Source organism: Leiobunum rupestre, chromosome 6 (genome assembly GCF_980474605.1).
Source record: "Leiobunum rupestre chromosome 6, qqLeiRupe1.1.hap1, whole genome shotgun sequence".
NCBI lineage: Eukaryota > Metazoa > Arthropoda > Arachnida > Opiliones > Sclerosomatidae > Leiobunum > Leiobunum rupestre.
The window spans coordinates 42,157,923-42,174,612 of record NC_143389.1 but is presented as its reverse complement, the minus strand read 5'-3'; the positions used below and the strand labels follow the sequence as shown (position 1 = coordinate 42,174,612).

The 16,690-nt window shown below is 33.8% G+C and overlaps 2 protein-coding genes across 5 annotated transcripts; one reads left to right on the top strand and one right to left on the bottom strand.

Annotated features, from left to right (window-relative positions):
• The first annotated feature begins 5 nt into the window (after nucleotides 1-5).
• On the top strand, nucleotides 6-6,938 carry LOC149941015 (serine/threonine-protein phosphatase 2A 56 kDa regulatory subunit gamma isoform-like). 2 transcript variants are annotated; one of them, XM_090178850.1, is made up of 11 exons: nucleotides 6-90; nucleotides 219-323; nucleotides 3,172-3,576; nucleotides 3,634-3,837; nucleotides 3,903-4,033; nucleotides 4,110-4,193; nucleotides 4,295-4,628; nucleotides 4,699-4,928; nucleotides 5,010-5,093; nucleotides 5,173-5,332; nucleotides 5,872-6,938. In XM_090178850.1, the coding sequence occupies exons 2-11, from the start codon at nucleotides 276-278 to the stop codon at nucleotides 6,010-6,012; spliced, it is 1,821 nt and encodes a 606-aa protein (XP_090034976.1). In that variant the 5' UTR covers nucleotides 6-90; nucleotides 219-275; the 3' UTR covers nucleotides 6,013-6,938. The 2 variants fall into 2 exon arrangements, with proteins under 2 accessions (XP_090034976.1, XP_090034977.1); XM_090178851.1 differs by lacking the exon at nucleotides 6-90 and having other exon boundaries at nucleotides 103-323; nucleotides 5,010-5,082; nucleotides 5,171-5,332.
• A 1,706-nt stretch (nucleotides 6,939-8,644) lies between these two features.
• On the bottom strand, nucleotides 8,645-16,516 carry LOC149941014 (uncharacterized). 3 transcript variants are annotated; one of them, XM_090178062.1, is made up of 13 exons: nucleotides 16,420-16,516; nucleotides 15,673-15,783; nucleotides 15,433-15,592; nucleotides 15,290-15,369; nucleotides 15,122-15,225; nucleotides 14,775-15,032; nucleotides 14,515-14,710; nucleotides 14,178-14,443; nucleotides 13,241-14,122; nucleotides 12,928-13,177; nucleotides 9,853-12,862; nucleotides 9,624-9,791; nucleotides 8,645-9,544 (listed from the first exon to the last, which is right to left on the bottom strand). In XM_090178062.1, exons 1-13 carry the CDS (start codon nucleotides 16,480-16,482, stop codon nucleotides 9,459-9,461), a joined length of 5,634 nt encoding a protein of 1,877 aa, XP_090034188.1. In that variant the 5' UTR covers nucleotides 16,483-16,516; the 3' UTR covers nucleotides 8,645-9,458. The 3 variants fall into 3 exon arrangements, with proteins under 3 accessions (XP_090034188.1, XP_090034190.1, XP_090034189.1); XM_090178064.1 differs by having other exon boundaries at nucleotides 16,303-16,492; XM_090178063.1 differs by having other exon boundaries at nucleotides 16,415-16,441.
• Nucleotides 16,517-16,690: the final 174 nt, after the last annotated feature.

Genomic DNA, 16,690 nt, shown 5'->3' with positions numbered 1-16,690 from the left:
TAACAATCAAAGTGGAGTTTTACAGGCCACCAATGGTGTCGTAACGATTATCGCAATTTTATAATGCCAAATAAATCGAAAAAAGACAAGGTAAGACGGTAATTGTGTATTATGTTTTACGTGAAACTTCGTGTCGTTGATTGAAAACAAAGACTCGTTGTGCATTTTGGAAATTAGTTAATATTGTCCGTCCCCATACACATGGGCTTCTCCGTTAGGCTTAACATCGAATGACTATGTACTCTGCTTTCGGCCAGAACACAATTCAATTGTAAATGATGCCAAAAGCCAATTTAAAAGACAACCTGGAAAATACAGACGATGTGAGTTTTGTTAATTAAATATTTAATACTAATTTACACGAATTTATTATTATTATCATCATCATTCTAATTCTAAGCCTTTGCTATTAGTTTTACGCCTATATCTATTACTACCAATTATTATTTTTGGGAATATAGGGGCTTGAACTTCTTTTAATAAGCCTTGTTTACTTTAAATATTTACAATATTTTTAAATGCAGCGTCAGTTGGTTACGTAGACTCTAACCAGTCTGTGTGTTTGGATGTGGATGTAAAGGGTTTCTTATTTCATTTCCTTTATTATGGTGTTACAAACTGAAAGTGTGATCAACCGTGATAATGATAAAATTAGGCATCCAATGTTGATTTTTAAACCCATTAATTTCGATAGTAAATTGCACTATATGATATGCTGTAAACAAACATTTCCATTTTTAATATAGCAAGTCAATTTATATTATGAAGGTCAAATTTGGAACAACCTATTTTTCAAACCTATAGTTCTTTTCAGTCATGTTTTATCATACCTGTGATAGGCAAAAGTGTTGGTTTAAGTACAATTGAAAACCAGTATAAACATGTAAACTTGAGAACCAAATTGGATACACAAAACATTCCTTTAGGCGAACTTAAATACTGATGAAAAGCTATTTTCTTTTATCAATTTTGTCACTTTAAAATTTTGTTTAGTTTTATATTATTCAGTTAGAACTGTCATAGCTGTTTTATTATTTCTAAATATAAATTTTTACATGACTACAGTAATTTTCATTGCGGTGAGCTACAAAGTATTAAAGTTTAGCAAAGTCTTACTGTGTTGCTGAAAAAAAGTTGCAAAATATAACCTCTGATTTAAAAAAATTTATATCCCATTGAGTAAAATTTTACTACAACAGGGTTCGTACAGAACATGGTTATCCTGGAAAACCTGGATAAGTCAAGGATCTGTAAAATGGAGGAAAAATGTCAGGGATTTAAATAATTTCGTAGAAAGTCAGGGATTTTAGTTAGTCAACCAAACCACAAATAATTTTTGACCTAAAATAATGATAAAAAATGTCCAAAAATATAACCAAAAAGGTCAGGAATATTGGCAAAAATTGGTCAGGGATAACCTGGAAAAGTCAGGGATTTTAGATTAAAACTATTACTCCTGTTAGCTTGAACTCACTACAAAAACTATTCCTCTAGGCAAAGAAAGCCATGAAAAATCTGAAACCTTTAATGTTACTCTACTCCAAATATTATAGGTTGAAGATATTTCTTCCTTTTGTAAAAAATTGTTTTTTGTACTTCTGTTAAGCAATATGTTGTGATTGCCGTTTTGATGTCTAGATCACCGGTTAAAATGTTATAAAAAGTCAGGAGTACATGTCAGATTTAAAACATGAGGTTAATATTCTTGTTTTGGTTGGGTATTTTACTACTTTTTTATTTGTTAATATCAGCAACCAACCTTTTTATTGAGATTTCACGTTAATTACATGTGGTCCTTTACCTTTATTACAATGTTTAGTGTCAATACCTATGTCAGTTTTGACAATAAATGCTTAAAATTTTTAAGTAAAACCTAGCAGCTAGTACTTATTTACTTTCTGCGTGATTAATACTGATAGAAACGGGAAATATTTTTAGCTTGTATTTTTAAAGTTTGAGCATTGATGTACTTTGCTATAAGCAAGATATGGTTAATAATACGTTTTCCACAGTTAATATGCATACTAATCCTCTGGGTACTAACATACTTCTATGGTATATCACTTAGAGATAAAATTTGTCTGCCTCTTATTTGTTTAAAACTTATACCTTTGAAGCTTCCTGCTGATTTTTCAAAAATACGATTTGGAAGAAAAATAGTTCAGGGCGAATTACATCATTATGGTGACTTTATAAAACTTGCCTCAAGAAAATATAGTTAAAACAAGGAAATTTCCATTTGCAGTGTAATTTCTACATTTTACATCATTAGGCAGAGTAATATAGAGAAGACCTTTCAGTGTAAGCTTTTGTCGTTCGGGGAAATAGCCCGCCAAAGGTATACGTTTAGTTTTAGTGGTTCAGATTGTTGCTTCTCTCATACCTAAATACTTCTAATAATATATACTTCTGGTGCTACTTTTCATTATTAGTAAAATTAATAAAATGTTAAGCATTACGGTATTATATATTCGGTGATGAAATTGTTCTACCCTAGCCAAAGACATAGATCTTGATAAAATGTTACATTTCAAGGTTAAATCTAGTCCCAGCATTTTATATCCTTAAAACAATTTGGTTTTTAGAGCTATGAGGTAAATGGTTCCAAAATAGCAAAAAAAAAAACAACTATTGTCTCTAAAGGCATATATTTATAGTTGTTAGAGTTAACCTTTTCTTAATCTCTACTCTGCGTAATAGGGAAAGATAAATTCTATTTTCCACAATGAGGAGCCTGAAAAAGCGCCTTCATTAAAATTTATTAGGAACCCAGAATACTCGCACTATGAGCCATCATTTATTGAGTTATACTATACTGGTTCTTTAGTTCCTAATTATGTAATCAGGGAGGCTTTAAAACTCCAAACAAAGTACTGGTATTTAATATGGGAATAATGTATGCTTTGTTTTGAAAGTTGAACCCTAGTAATTTTATTTAAGTGATTCCAAGCTACATATGTATTATTCTGTAACTATACTGATCATTTACGTCATGTTAGTGTAATTGACACTTTCAAATTTATTATTTAACCCCTTATAAGAGCATTTATAAAATTTATTATTTCCCCAAATAATTTGACAAACACTGATGTTCTGTGTAGTCCTATTAAACAATGTATTTCTTTAATGTAGGAAAATTAATCTGATAGTTTTCAAATGTTTTTGTTTCAGGCTAACAAAATCAACAACCAAAATAATGCAAACAGCGGAACTGTTGTAGGTGGGGTCAAGCCATCTCCTCCCAATGTACCACCCCCTACTCAAATTGCAAAGATTAAGTATGCAGGGCCACACATTAAGAAAGAGAGGCGTCAGAGCTCTTCCCGTTTCAATATTAGCAAAAATCGGGAGTTACAGAAGCTTCCGCTGATTAAAGATGCCGCTCCTAATGAGAGAGAAGAGCTTTTTGTACAAAAGATACGGCAATGCTGTGTGTTGTTTGATTTTGTTAGTGATCCACTCAGTGACTTGAAATGGAAAGAGGTGAAGCGGAGTGCACTTCACGAAATGGTAGAATTTGTCACGACGCAAAGAGGAGTCATTACGGAACCCATATATTCCGAAATAGTTACTATGGTGAGAATTTCCGATTTATCATTGGATGTTAATTTTTATTAATTCTTTTGGGAACAGTTTTCAGTCAATGTGTTTCGAACCCTTCCTCCTTCCTCTAATCCCAATGGAGCTGAGTTTGATCCGGAAGAAGACGAGCCCACGCTGGAGGCAGCTTGGCCTCATCTTCAAGTAGTCTACGAGTTATTCTTAAGATTCCTCGAGTCCCCTGATTTTCAACCCAACTTAGCCAAGAGACATATTGATCAGAAATTTGTTTTGCAGGTAACTTGTACTTTCAGTGGATAGTAATATAAAATATGATTTCATTTTTTTACTTTTTTTTTCAGCTTTTAGAATTATTTGATAGTGAAGACCCGCGGGAACGGGATTTTCTTAAAACTACCTTGCACCGAATTTACGGAAAATTTTTGGGATTGAGAGCTTACATTCGAAAACAGATTAACAACATCTTTTATAGGTAATACTATTTTAAACCAATAGCTCAATTTAATTTATTTCATAAGACTTGATCATTACCTTCACGTAATTTGTAGTTTGTTTTTGGTTTCGCCCAATAGGTTTATATACGAAACGGAACATCATAATGGTGTAGCTGAATTGTTAGAAATTCTTGGAAGGTTTGTTACACTAGTGTTTACAAAATTAAATTTTATATTTGTTCTTGTTTGATGTTTGCCCCGGTTAAAATTAACTGCTGATCTATTTAATTTAATTTTAGTATCATAAATGGTTTTGCCTTACCCTTGAAGGAGGAGCACAAAGTGTTTCTGCTGAAAGTTTTAATGCCCTTACACAAAGTGAAAAGTTTGAGCGTTTACCATCCTCAGTTGGCTTATTGCGTGGTGCAGTTTTTAGAAAAAGAACCTGGTTTGACGGAGCCTGTTATCGCTTCTTTGTTGAAATTTTGGCCCAAAGTACATAGTCCCAAAGAAGTTATGTTCCTGAATGAACTTGAAGAAATATTAGACGTAATTGAGCCTGCAGAGTTCACCAAAGTGATGGTGCCTTTGTTTAGACAACTCGCCAAGTCTGTTTCATCACCACATTTTCAGGTGGGAAAGCCTTTTTTTATGGCATTATTGGCTCCTTTTATGTTAATACTTTTGTCTCTTCCTTGAATAGGTTGCTGAAAGAGCTCTATATTACTGGAACAACGAGTATATTATGAGTTTAATCAGTGACAATGCTAGCCAAATATTGCCCATTATGTTCCCAGCTCTTTATAGGAATTCCAAAACTCACTGGAATAAAACTATTCACGGTCTTATTTACAATGCCTTGAAACTTTTCATGGAAATGGATCAAAAGTTATTTGATGAGTGTGTGCAAAATTTTAAGTCTGAAAGGCAGAGGTACGTATCGTTAATCGAAATTGTTTTAGTTGATATAGAATTAAAATTTGGAATTAACTTTTTATTTTTAACATTTGATAGTGAGAAACAGAAATTGAGAGAGAGGGAAGAGGCTTGGTCAAAAATAGAAAAATTAGCCCTTAAAAATCCCCAAGTGAATATTTTAAGTTTCTTTTTTACCTCTTTTTCTTACTATAAATTCTGAAAAACTTGAATGTTTTAACATTTTTCTTTATTTGCAGTTCCAAGAATGTCAGAATGTGAATTTCAAAAATGAGGCTAATAAGAATAAGAACGATTCTCTAAACAACAGTGAAGCCAGTTATGATTCTGGTCTTTCGAGAATCATTGGATCTATCGATGAGGAAGAAATTAACTATGATAAGCCATTATTTGAGCAAGTGGTGAGTGCTTTTTATTTAATGTTATGAATGCTATCTAACACTTTGGGGTAAACAATCTGGAGTTAATATTTAAAATTTAGGGAGGTTGGAATGTTTTTTTTAACTAACTTAGCACTTTTTTTTTAAATTGCGCTGGTTGTGATAGTTTTGCCTTAAAAGTTTAAAAAAACAGCTTGTTTAAATATACATGGTATGTATTTTGTAATGGGTGGAAATGTGCATGAGTATGGAGGGGCTATGAGAAACTGACAAAGTGATGTACATGTAATGATTCTCTATTAAATCTATAATGCTACGCTATCTCTGTTTAACAGTTGTTTTATCTGATTTGGTTAGCGTCATTTCAAAGTACGTGTATGTGAAAAATTATCAGTTTCATTTAGGTCAGTTTAGTTATTGATAGGATGACTGTTTCATTTATGTGGGTCATTTGTTTATGAAGCCATAAATCTATAGCACATCAATTTTTCATCAGTACATGTATATTACTTTGCTTAGAATTTACTTCGTATGAACTAAGAGAGAATCCATTTTTTTAGGCTCCGCTTAATATAAAGAGGGAGAAACCTCTGCTGCGTCGCAAATCTGAACTTCCCCACGATTCCTTGACTTTAAAAGCTTTGAACGACCATAAGAGAGCGGATGAGTACCTGATTCCAGCTCCTTCAGAAAATAGTTAAGGTTGATTCATTTGCGTTAAAAAAATGCGAACGTAGCTCTTGAAAGAAACACTCCTTCCCCCTCTTTTCCCCATTTGTAATTACTGATGGAAATAGCTTTTGATCTCCATAACAAGACTATGGAGACTAAAGTAAAACATGAAAGCGAAGTAACTCCCCAAAGGAACAAAATAACTGTTGGTGTATTATTTTTTTCTCTGTATTTTCATACATTCCTTTTTTTTTATTGTTCTAAAATATTCCATTTTTTAAATAAGAAAATTGAGGGGGGAAAGGGAATCAAAGAGGCTCGGAAGGTTGTTTCGTTTAACTTAGAACACTTAATTGAAGATAAAAAGAGAAGTTTTGCGTCATAATTTTTTTTGCTTATTTTGCATTAGTTTTCTATTGACATTAATCTCTCACTATATGAATAGTATTTGTTGAAAAAATTACGCTATTTGCTACCATCCCAGTAATTTTGTTTTCTTAGTTGCCTTATCATTGTTAAAATTAAAATATTAAGATAATTTTTTGTCCTTTGGCATAAATATCAGGGTGTTTTCATTTTCTCTATTTTTTAGTCCATCATATATCTAAAGAAATGCTTCGGTGCTACCTCTATTAAAAATGTGTTAATATTAATACTCTTTCTCTTTACCTTATCTTATGTAAAAACTATTTAATCAAAAAATATATATTTGAGAAAAGAAAAATTTGGTAAAGAATTTTAGTAGCAAATTTCCGCAAAGAGGCACTGTTTATACCTTCGTTTAATTTTTCTAAACGTGCCAAAAGTTTAAAAATTGAAAACATTGCGATTCACGGTCAACTATACCAAAAAAAAAACCTAAATCTTAAAATTAATTTTTAGTTTTATATTTTCTCTGGTTAAAAACTTGTTGTATGCGCGGAAAATATGCATTGTGATAAAGTTTTAAAAAATGGTTTCTGCGCAGTTCTTATGACTTCAAACTTAAAAGTAGCCAACATTTTCACGGTGTATTTAATTTATAGGAAATTTCCAATTTGTACTTTTTAAGAAAGAAATTTAAAAATTGTTACGGGAAAAAATAGTATAATTCTAATATAAAACCCTGTGTAGGCCTAGTTGGTATTTGTGTTTCTATGAACTATCGTTAAATTTTAATCCCGTAACAATTTTTCATTTTGGCACTTTCATTTCTGGCTCAAAAATATTTCAGTGGCAATTTATTTTTCCACACTGTATATTTGCTGCCTGTAAACAGATGGGATAAAATTTGAAAAGAAAATGTCTACAAATAAAAGATATCTTTTCTGTAGGCTTAAAAATGTTTGTTCATTTACTGAACCTAACTCACCACCATTTTCACCACTAATATTTAATATAGGTCTGATAAAAGGTTAACTAAAACCATTTAAAAAAAGTCAGTAGTGAGTAATTTCTTTAGAAGTATTTTTAATAACATTTTAGCTATTTCAATTTAACACAAACATGACACAGACAAAAATGTACGTATGATAATTAGACAAAATTTTCCATCAATTTGTAAAAACTCCCACCATGAAAGGTAATACAAGACATGTTATTTGTAAAATACCAAGTTTGTCATGTAGCTAATATGTTAATACTACATTCTATTATAAATTTCTAAAATATAGAATTCGAACAATCGCCCCATTTTAATTTAGCTAAAAAAAAGGACAAATGTTCTTTACAGGTAAATCTAAAAAGGTATTTAATGCATTTGAGAATTGGTATATAATTTATTGCTATTTACATGAAAACAAAAGCTAGGTTAGATTTTAAAGTCTGAGCATATTGTGTGAATGTTCTTCATTTTAAATATATATTATGTACACACTCGAGACATTCAGGGGCTGCGAATTTCCATTAATGGACTTATATCGAAATTATAGTAGTTTTGAGTCATGTTCAAGTTAGATTGCTCAGTCAAATGCGTTGATTTGATAAAGTATTCAACATCAACTGAACTGTCATACTTGCTTTCTACTATTTTCACCGTAGCTTTGGCAGTGCAAGCTAATCCTCTCTAGGGAATTTACAGCCCTTATAATTGGTAAAATTAAGACAATTGTTTCGCTTCTAGTATTAAAACACATTGATATATTATTTTTTCTCAGTTAAAACATTTACATATGGTAGTTTTAAAAACTAAAAACCGCATTTCAAATAAACAGGGTAAAACCGTATAATTGTTAATGCAAATAATACTACCAAGTTCCACAGTTTTATTGCATTTCCCAATATTTTTTAATAGGCCAATTTATTGCTCTTACTTTAAAAATAAAGGCAAATTATAGGGAAATTGGTACCAGTCGCGATATTTAGGTTTAAATATAGTAGCCAAATAATTTGCATCTAATATTGTAAGGATCAAAGACTAATTTTGGGTTTAAAATGTTGCTAATTAAAAAGTTCATTATTTCTATCTAGCTAGATTCTTAGACAATTTTAGTTTGACTTAATTTTTTTGGCTCAAATTCATTTATGCAGGGCCATTTAAATTTAGCTATTGGAACATTTACCAACAGCTTTGACACAGACAAAATATATTTTATAAATGAACAAATTTTAGCCCATTAATTTAGAAAAACAAATTTAATCTTAAAAAATTTTAAGGCTCTTCAAAAAAGCCTAAATAAAATTTGAGCCCCCTTTATCACAATGTGAATGGCATGTAGATAAAATGAAGCTATGTTCTTTATTTTTTTTTGCATATTAGCCAAAACTTTCAAGATATCTCATTATACTAAAACAAAGGGGTAACAAAGTCACAACTTTTCTTGCTATTGAAAATGATTTACTTTACAATTTAAACAAAAATAACTCGTATAAATGCTTTAATTTTATCTTTTTATTTAATATTTCATATATTTTTTATAAGAATTTTTATACAAATAGCCTTTAAGGTTGTAACCTCAATTTCCTAAAAGTTTATATTAGGCTTTTGAGTTTGCCTATTTAAAACATTCGGGTTAGTTATGCTTTAATAATGCTCGCAACAGGTCCCCTAGCTTTATTAAATCATAACAGTTCTATTTATAAATTAAAAACTTGTAAAAGGTATTAAAAAAATATTTAATTTTTTTTTCTGGTAAAGGTGAAAGAATTTGTCATTTTCAAAAGCAAGCATTATGGGGAAAACATCTTGCATTTCTTAATATTTATATACTGAATTTGGCAATTTTTTATGTGATTTTTTTTACAAAGTATTTTATTTATGTTCATTCGCTTGAGTATATAAATATATAACACTATATACTAGGGTGCAATAAAAACTTGGCTCCAATAAATATTTTTTTTAAGATAAAAATTTCACCCGAGGTGAAATAATTCATTTGGTATAAAACCGATGGCAGAGGTGAGACCTATATTAAGATTAAGCAAATATTTTTCATGTGTGAACTCATTCCAGAAATTTCTTCTAAGATAGAAGTGCAACATAATGTTTCTCTGTGCGTTAAGAAGTTGGTGTATCTGTTAATTGCATGAGCGAGGAAGAGGATCCAGAATTTCCTTGATTACTGTTGTCTTTACTGCTTGATGCTGTAGCAGAAATAAAGCGCAAGAAAATGTTAAGGATACATCATTCAGCAATTTTTTGTGTAGTTTTATTACAACATACCACTAGCTCCGCTATTGCTATGGTCCCTATCCTTGTCTTTTTTTTTGGCTTTCTTTCTCCTTCTGTCAATGAGGGCTACTTCTGCCTTCAAACCTATGTAGATTTTTCTTAATTCCGTCATTCTATCTTGAAGCACTGTTATTCTTTTATTTGCATCAACATTGTCATCTGGAAATAGTGGAAATTTTTAGCTATCATATTAGGAACTATATCATCGTAAGAACTTTACCTAAGGGGTCATCGAAATTGAACTTAGAAGGCCTATTAGGTCGAATGGGAATATTGGGTACAGTGGCAATTGCCGTGGAAAGAGACTGAAGAGATGGGGTGCTGGCCACACTTGCAGGTGGTGGAGAAGCGTTTATAAAAAGGGAATCTGAATAGCTGCATTCCATTGTCGAGTGTAAGGAAGAAATAGTCGGGCTATTATCAGTGTCCCTTTCCACTTTAATTGTTCTGCCTGCAATGACGGGCTTTGACGTGGCTTTTGTAGGTTCATTAGCTTTACCACTTTTCCTCCTCCTTTTAGTTGGTAAAACTTCGTAATGTCTATCAAGATCCATTTTGGGTCTTTTGCTCATATAAGATGTTTTCTGAACCCGAGATTCTGGTACAAGAGTGGATGAGCCACCCAAGCCTCCGCTGCTTGAAGTGGATGCGCTGCTGCTGTCTGTACTTCTGGATGAAGTATCTTCACACTCTGGGGCTTCCAGAGTGGTATTTCTTATCAATTTAAAGTCAGCTCTTTCATCATCATGAGGTGGGGTACTAGATAAAAGCGACCCGCTACTTTCAGGCGTAGTTGGGGGTGTATTGTCTAGAACAGCTGACATTTCAGCTTCGCCCCGGTTGGTCTTTACATTTTCAGCAGCGTTGTTAAGTTCTAGGGAAGAAGCGTTTGGAGGGAAATGTGAAAAACACAAGCCCGTCGGTATATTTTCACTGGTAGAGCTAGCACCAAAAGGTATAGAATTTGATGGAGCCAGAGTACTTGTTATTTTAGCAAAGCTTTTAAGTTTGCCAAGATAATTTTTATCTTCCTCAATTTTGTCTTCTTTTTCAGGGCACGGCTCAACAGCAACTGGACTGGCTGGTACATTTTCTTCGCATAGTAAGAAAGACATTTCTCTCTCAGTTTCATCCACCTCCACTTCTTGTTTTATATTGACTGATAAAGGAATAAGTAAAGAAGTGTCCTGTTTAGGTTTCTTTTCTTTCTTGGGAGTATCTTTCACTTCTTTAGTGGACTTGATCTCCAAAGTAGTAGTGCTAGTTGAGGGCATTATTATGGGGTCTTTAGCGATAGATGTAAGAGTTTCTTTTAACTTCGATTTTCTCTTTTTCTTCTTCACAGGTTTTGATTTATCAGTTTCAGATTTATCGCCCTCAGTTTCATCATCGACTGGTAGTTGTTTTTTCTTCCGTTTAACTTTCTTATCCTGAAGAGCGGATTCAATTAATTTTTCCTTGTTTTTCTTAATTTTCTTTTTCTTTTGGCTTTCACATAGCGAGCTTTCATTTGATGGTTCGATAATGTCCAATTTGCTTAGCTTCTTCTCTTCCTTTTTCTTTTTCTCTTTCTTCTTCTTGTCACTAGCTAGGAGGCTAGTTTTTTCGCCAAAACTTGTCTTTTTCCCATCACTGTTAGCATCACTACTCTCAGATTTATCATTCTTCTTCTTGATCTTGTTCTTTTTAACTTTTTTCTGTTTATGCTCCTTATTGAGGTCTTCTAAGTTTTCACTCTTCTTTTTCTTAGGTTTAGGCTTGGTTTCGTCTTTGGCATCTGGTTTTTGAACTTTGCGCTTCTTCTTAGTTTCCTTTTTAGGAGAAATTCCTTCTCTCAGTCTTTCGGCTTCTTCTTTCTCTTCAGTCTCGTCTATCCAAGCGTATTTGTCCTCTTCTTCCACAACATCTACTTCAAATTTCTTCTCCTTTTCGAGAATGACAGGTTTTTCAATAGGTAATTTTTGAACTATTACGTCTCTGCTGGTATTTTCATCTTCGGCTTCAAAGACTGACTGATCATTGGTCTCTTCTTTAACGATAATTAAATTAGGCGGTATAATGCTAGGAGGTTCTTCGGCCACAGTTTCCTTGGGATCACTTCCTTGGTTAGCACTCGGTAGTTGAGAGTTTTCTCTTATAGGAGTGCTAATGCTAGCCTGACACGTTATAACTTCTTCCTTTTTATCTTCCTCTTTTAAGTTTACAAGAGTGGGGAAATCCAGAAAATTTTGTTTTATCGTAGTCACTTCTTTCTCATCAGTTTTGTCACATTCTATAGACAAATCAGGGGATTCTTTTTTTTGTACAACATTTACAGGATCTGGCATTGCATCTTTATTAGGAGTAGTAGTTTCATCTTTTTTAGGAACACAGAGGTTGATTAGAGCTTCATCTTCACTTTCAGTATCTTCATCAAGTGAGCCTAAAATTTCAGTTGCTGATGATAGGTTTAATGGAGGATCAGGTTTAACAGAAGCCTTAGGTTCTTCGACTATGGGTAATTTATCTTGTTCTACGCTAACTCTACGAACAATAACACTGGTTTCTTTAGCTTGACTGGGAGTTGCTTCTTCAGTAACAACGGAGCTGGGTAGTGTTACGCGGGTATCCTCTTTGGGAGAGTTTATATCCAAGTGAGGAGCAAAACTTGGTGGCAAATTGTCATCCGTTAAAGGTGATATCATATCTAAAATTTCTTCAATTTTAATAGGAAGTGGATCTTTGTTGTCTTCATTTCTCATTAAGAGTTCCTGATCATCATCCGACTCTACTTTACTGAGGACATCCGATCCTAATTTAAGACAAGTTTCGGAAGTAGATGGATGAGAAATGACGGGTGCTTCGGAATATTGATCCATCTTGACACTCTCAACAGGCCCACTTTCATCTTCTCCATCTTCGTGTAAAGGTTCCTCATCCTTATCTTCTATTGATTTGCTTTCACTACCATCATCCTCAATATCTGATAGCAGGCTCTCATCAATATCAGAATCTTTAGTTTCCCCTGTAGCTCCTGACTTTCTCCTGACTCTCTTACGTGGCTCCAGCCCACCAGTTAAGTTAGTTTTTTCAGAACGAGTATGACGTGAGCGACAATTTGTGGGTGAAGACGTTTTTCTCGAGGAAGCTGGAGATAGTGATGTCGATTGAGTTGATGATCCAGAATCAGAATGAACAGAAGCCAAACTTGGACGACCTCTTTTCCCAGAACTTTTGGTAGGTCCAGGTAGCTAATATAAAACACGTTAAATTTCAATACAATAATTCAGTTACACCTTAGAAGGAAAAGGCTTACTTTGGAAGAAGTAGTGGACTTCTTCTTTTTACCCACAGAACTACTTGAAACATTTTCAACTATTCGACTCCTTCTGATCCACTCATCGTAGCGCATGTTCCAGCCAGTATAATGAACGTAGTAAGGTTTTGGCAATTTCTCATCTATTTTCAAAACTTTAGCCTCGTAGATTTTATGCTGTCCACCATGCCCATATTTAACCCTGATTTTATCCCCAATATTAATACCTCCAGTACGTTGGCAAAATTCCCTATTAAACAAAAAAATCCCATTAATACGTAAAACTACAATTTAATTTTATGCAAACCCATACTCAATATCCGTTTCTTTGCCATCATTATCATCATCCCCATCTCCATCAGGACCTCCTTCTTTTTTCCTTTTCTTCATTTTCTTATGGCCAAATGATTCACCACCTTTCTTGAAAGAGTCATCCATCCCTCCGTCGGAATATTTTCGATTCTTGGGCGAATCAAGATCACTGGAGTCTAGATCAGACTCTCCCGATTTTCGATCTTGGAAAGATGAATCTTTCGAATCGCATCTTTTAAGTTCTTTTTTTGGTTTTTTACTGTCAGAAAAGCCCATTTTGCCTTTGCCATCTTTAGCCTCTTCTACCTTTTTAGTCTTTTTGCTAATACTTTCATCTCTGGTGTCTTTTCTTTTCACTTTTTCTTTCTTTCCTGGAGTGTCATCCTTCTCTTGTTTAATATTACCTTCTTGGATCAGAGGAACATTGTCATCTGAAGACTCACCGCCTTCCGGTAAGTAGTTTTTGCGAGTTTCTGGCTTTATCTTAGGCTCCTTCTTTTTCTCTCGAGAGGCGGGTTTCTCTTCAACCAAACTTGAAGGGGAAGATTCTCTTTTAACTTTACTCTCCTTCTTATCATCTAGCCCAGCTAATGAACTCAAACTCGAAGCTGAACTGGAACAAGCGTCTTTCAATCCTCCGCTAGTGGAAGGTACCATTTCTTCACTTTCTTCCTTAACGAGACTTGTTCTAGTTTTTCTTTTCTCATCATCTTTCTTGGAACCTTTTGAATAGGATTTGGCTCTTGATGCGCTCAAATCACGCTCTCGGTTTCGCGTCATCATCAAATTCCTGTCAGTTCGGTACCGACCCCTACTGTGCCTCGTATTTGATACCATAGTACATCCCAATTTACGGAAAAAATCTTCAAAACTGTGCAGGTACCTGTAGAAGAAACACTAATAGTAAAAAATCCCCATTATTTTTAATTATATTGTACTTTTTATAAGCTTGTTTAGTTTGATGCGAACTGGTGGTGTTGTAGTTGGACAGACCCAAACGGAGGAAGACATTTTTCCACTGGTTCAGGTTAGTTACCCTGTTGTAACCACCAATTTTTTGAACTATCTTGAACAGTTTGTAGAGATTCAAATCTCGGCTGCCTACACTGGGGGCCCGATTAATAGGGGTTCCTCTCTCATCCATGAATTTATAAAGTTGAGCTACAAATCGATCCTTCTCTTCGCTGGGTTCGTCATCAGAAGTCTGATTCAATTTTTAACTTTATTAGAAATTTTTGAACATACTAGATAGCATAGTTGGAGATGATAACTTACGTCACTGTCAGAATCGTGACTATCTTCTGACTGTTGATTGAGACCCATTAACGTATCACGGTCCCAATTAGGTGGTAGCTCATCTTTATCCATAAATGTTAGAGCCTTTTCCACAGCCGCTTTGAGAGCTGGACTTTCCACTTTGGCAGCCATTGCCCTTGTAAACTCTTTAGTGTCTTTTTTAGGAACTTGGAAACTAATTGCAAAAACAATGGCAATTAATTATCTTTCACTTTTGTTAAGTAAAATCATAATCTTACTATTTTCCATCCTTAAAGGATCTGACAAGATGGTCAAATTTGAGTCTGAGGTTTTCTTGAGCTGATGGGGAGACAATGAGGGCTGGAAACCAATTTTCCTTCTTGTTCCCACGACCACCACCTTGTTCCACGCAAACAACTCGACCCAAATCAACATTCTTGGAAGCTGAAGAGGCTGTACTAGCGGAAGACGCTCTTCTCCTATCTTTTGGTTGTCTTTTGGGTTGAGGAAGATCTTCCTCTGAACTTTCATCATCCCTGAACACGTAAAAATTACTTCAAGCGATAAATATTTTAAAAAAGTAACTAAATAATTTGAATATTTCATTTTATGGCTCAATACTTACAAAGCAGCTGCACACACAACTGAATTTCTTTTTCTTCGGGTTTTGGAGCCGATAACTGGAGTACCAAAATGCTCAGGGTTGGTCAGAGGCAATTGATCTAGGCTCTAAAAGTGGGTAAATCATTTGGATTAAAGTTGAAGTTTCATTTCTTCATATGGGAATGCTTACTTCACTCTCTGCAAAATGTCTGCCACTCTTCAAACACAAAGATGTTCTTCGTAGAGTCGTTTCATCACCATCATCAAAAACTTTTTTAAATTTATAGGTAAATGAACAATTTGTCTTTCAGAAATTTTTTTTCAGATTCTTACCAACTGTATATTGGCTGTAATCAAGTAGTTTATTGATTACGGCTTCTAGCATCTGATTTTTATCAGGGTGTTTTGCTTCAATGTGGGCCCCCACCCTGAGGTTACCCTGAATTTGGTCATCAGGAACCACAGCTGTTCCTTGACCATTTTTAAATGTTACCTTGTGAAGAGTAAAAGTTAGTTTTAACAAATGTTCTGGTGGAAGATTTTGCGTAGTTAAAATAAATTTTAATTACATACTTTGCATTTTACAGCACGGGCAACTTTTTTAATTTTGGCCTCGCAAAAAGCCCCTTTGTATTTTGCGCTAACATCAGTGCCAACTGTCAGATATGGAGGTTCATCTGCTGCCTACAAGTTAAATAGTTTGTTATTTATACATCATATATCACGAAATTTATTAAAGGAATTAAGATTTTTTGGGGCCTTTCAACGTTACTATGATGTGGACCCCAACAAAAGCAGTTTTGGCCCATTTAGAATAAAGTAATACTTTAATAAAAAATGTTGTAAATATTATATTATAATTTTGGCCAAAATACCTATGGCGTCCGTAAATTTAAATTTTAGGTCAAATATGTTATTTCCCATTTGCCTTCAGGCCATTTTCTATAATTGCTGTTGAAGGACACTCTTTATAGTAGTGGAAATGTACTTTCTCAGATAATATATAATTTTCCTAGGTTTTTAAGCTCAAACTATTTGCTTAGGTCTCAATTTTGTAATTTTACAGTGAAATATGCCAAATTTTGGTTGTGATACTTGTGAAGGCCGTTTGACCTCACCTCAGTACACTTTAGGCATTTTCTCATCACTTTTCTTACAGCCTGTTTGGGTGCTTCAAAAAGCTGAATGTAAAGTTTCACTTACCATTTTGACACTTTCAAACTTAAACAATTATAAACAAAAACCGCTACAGTTTCGACCACAAATCTACATTTCTCGAAGAAATTTGTATAAATTTAGCAAAAGTCAAAATTACACAACCAAACATTGTATTTGGGATCTTTTCGACGGAGAGTACGAGGAAAAGACACAGTCACAGAACATCTGAGCGCAAGAGAATCGCGGACGCCGATGGAATCGCTGCTTTTCCATTGGTCAATCCCTTTTCCGCCCCCAAACCACTACAGTTTTTTAGGTTATCACAATGGCGGCCAAAATAGCTTTGATCCGCGAACTGACAAGACTGATTTTTAAAAACATTATTTGTATATATTTTAGTATTTCGATTGTATGTTATTTTTACTTCTTCAAT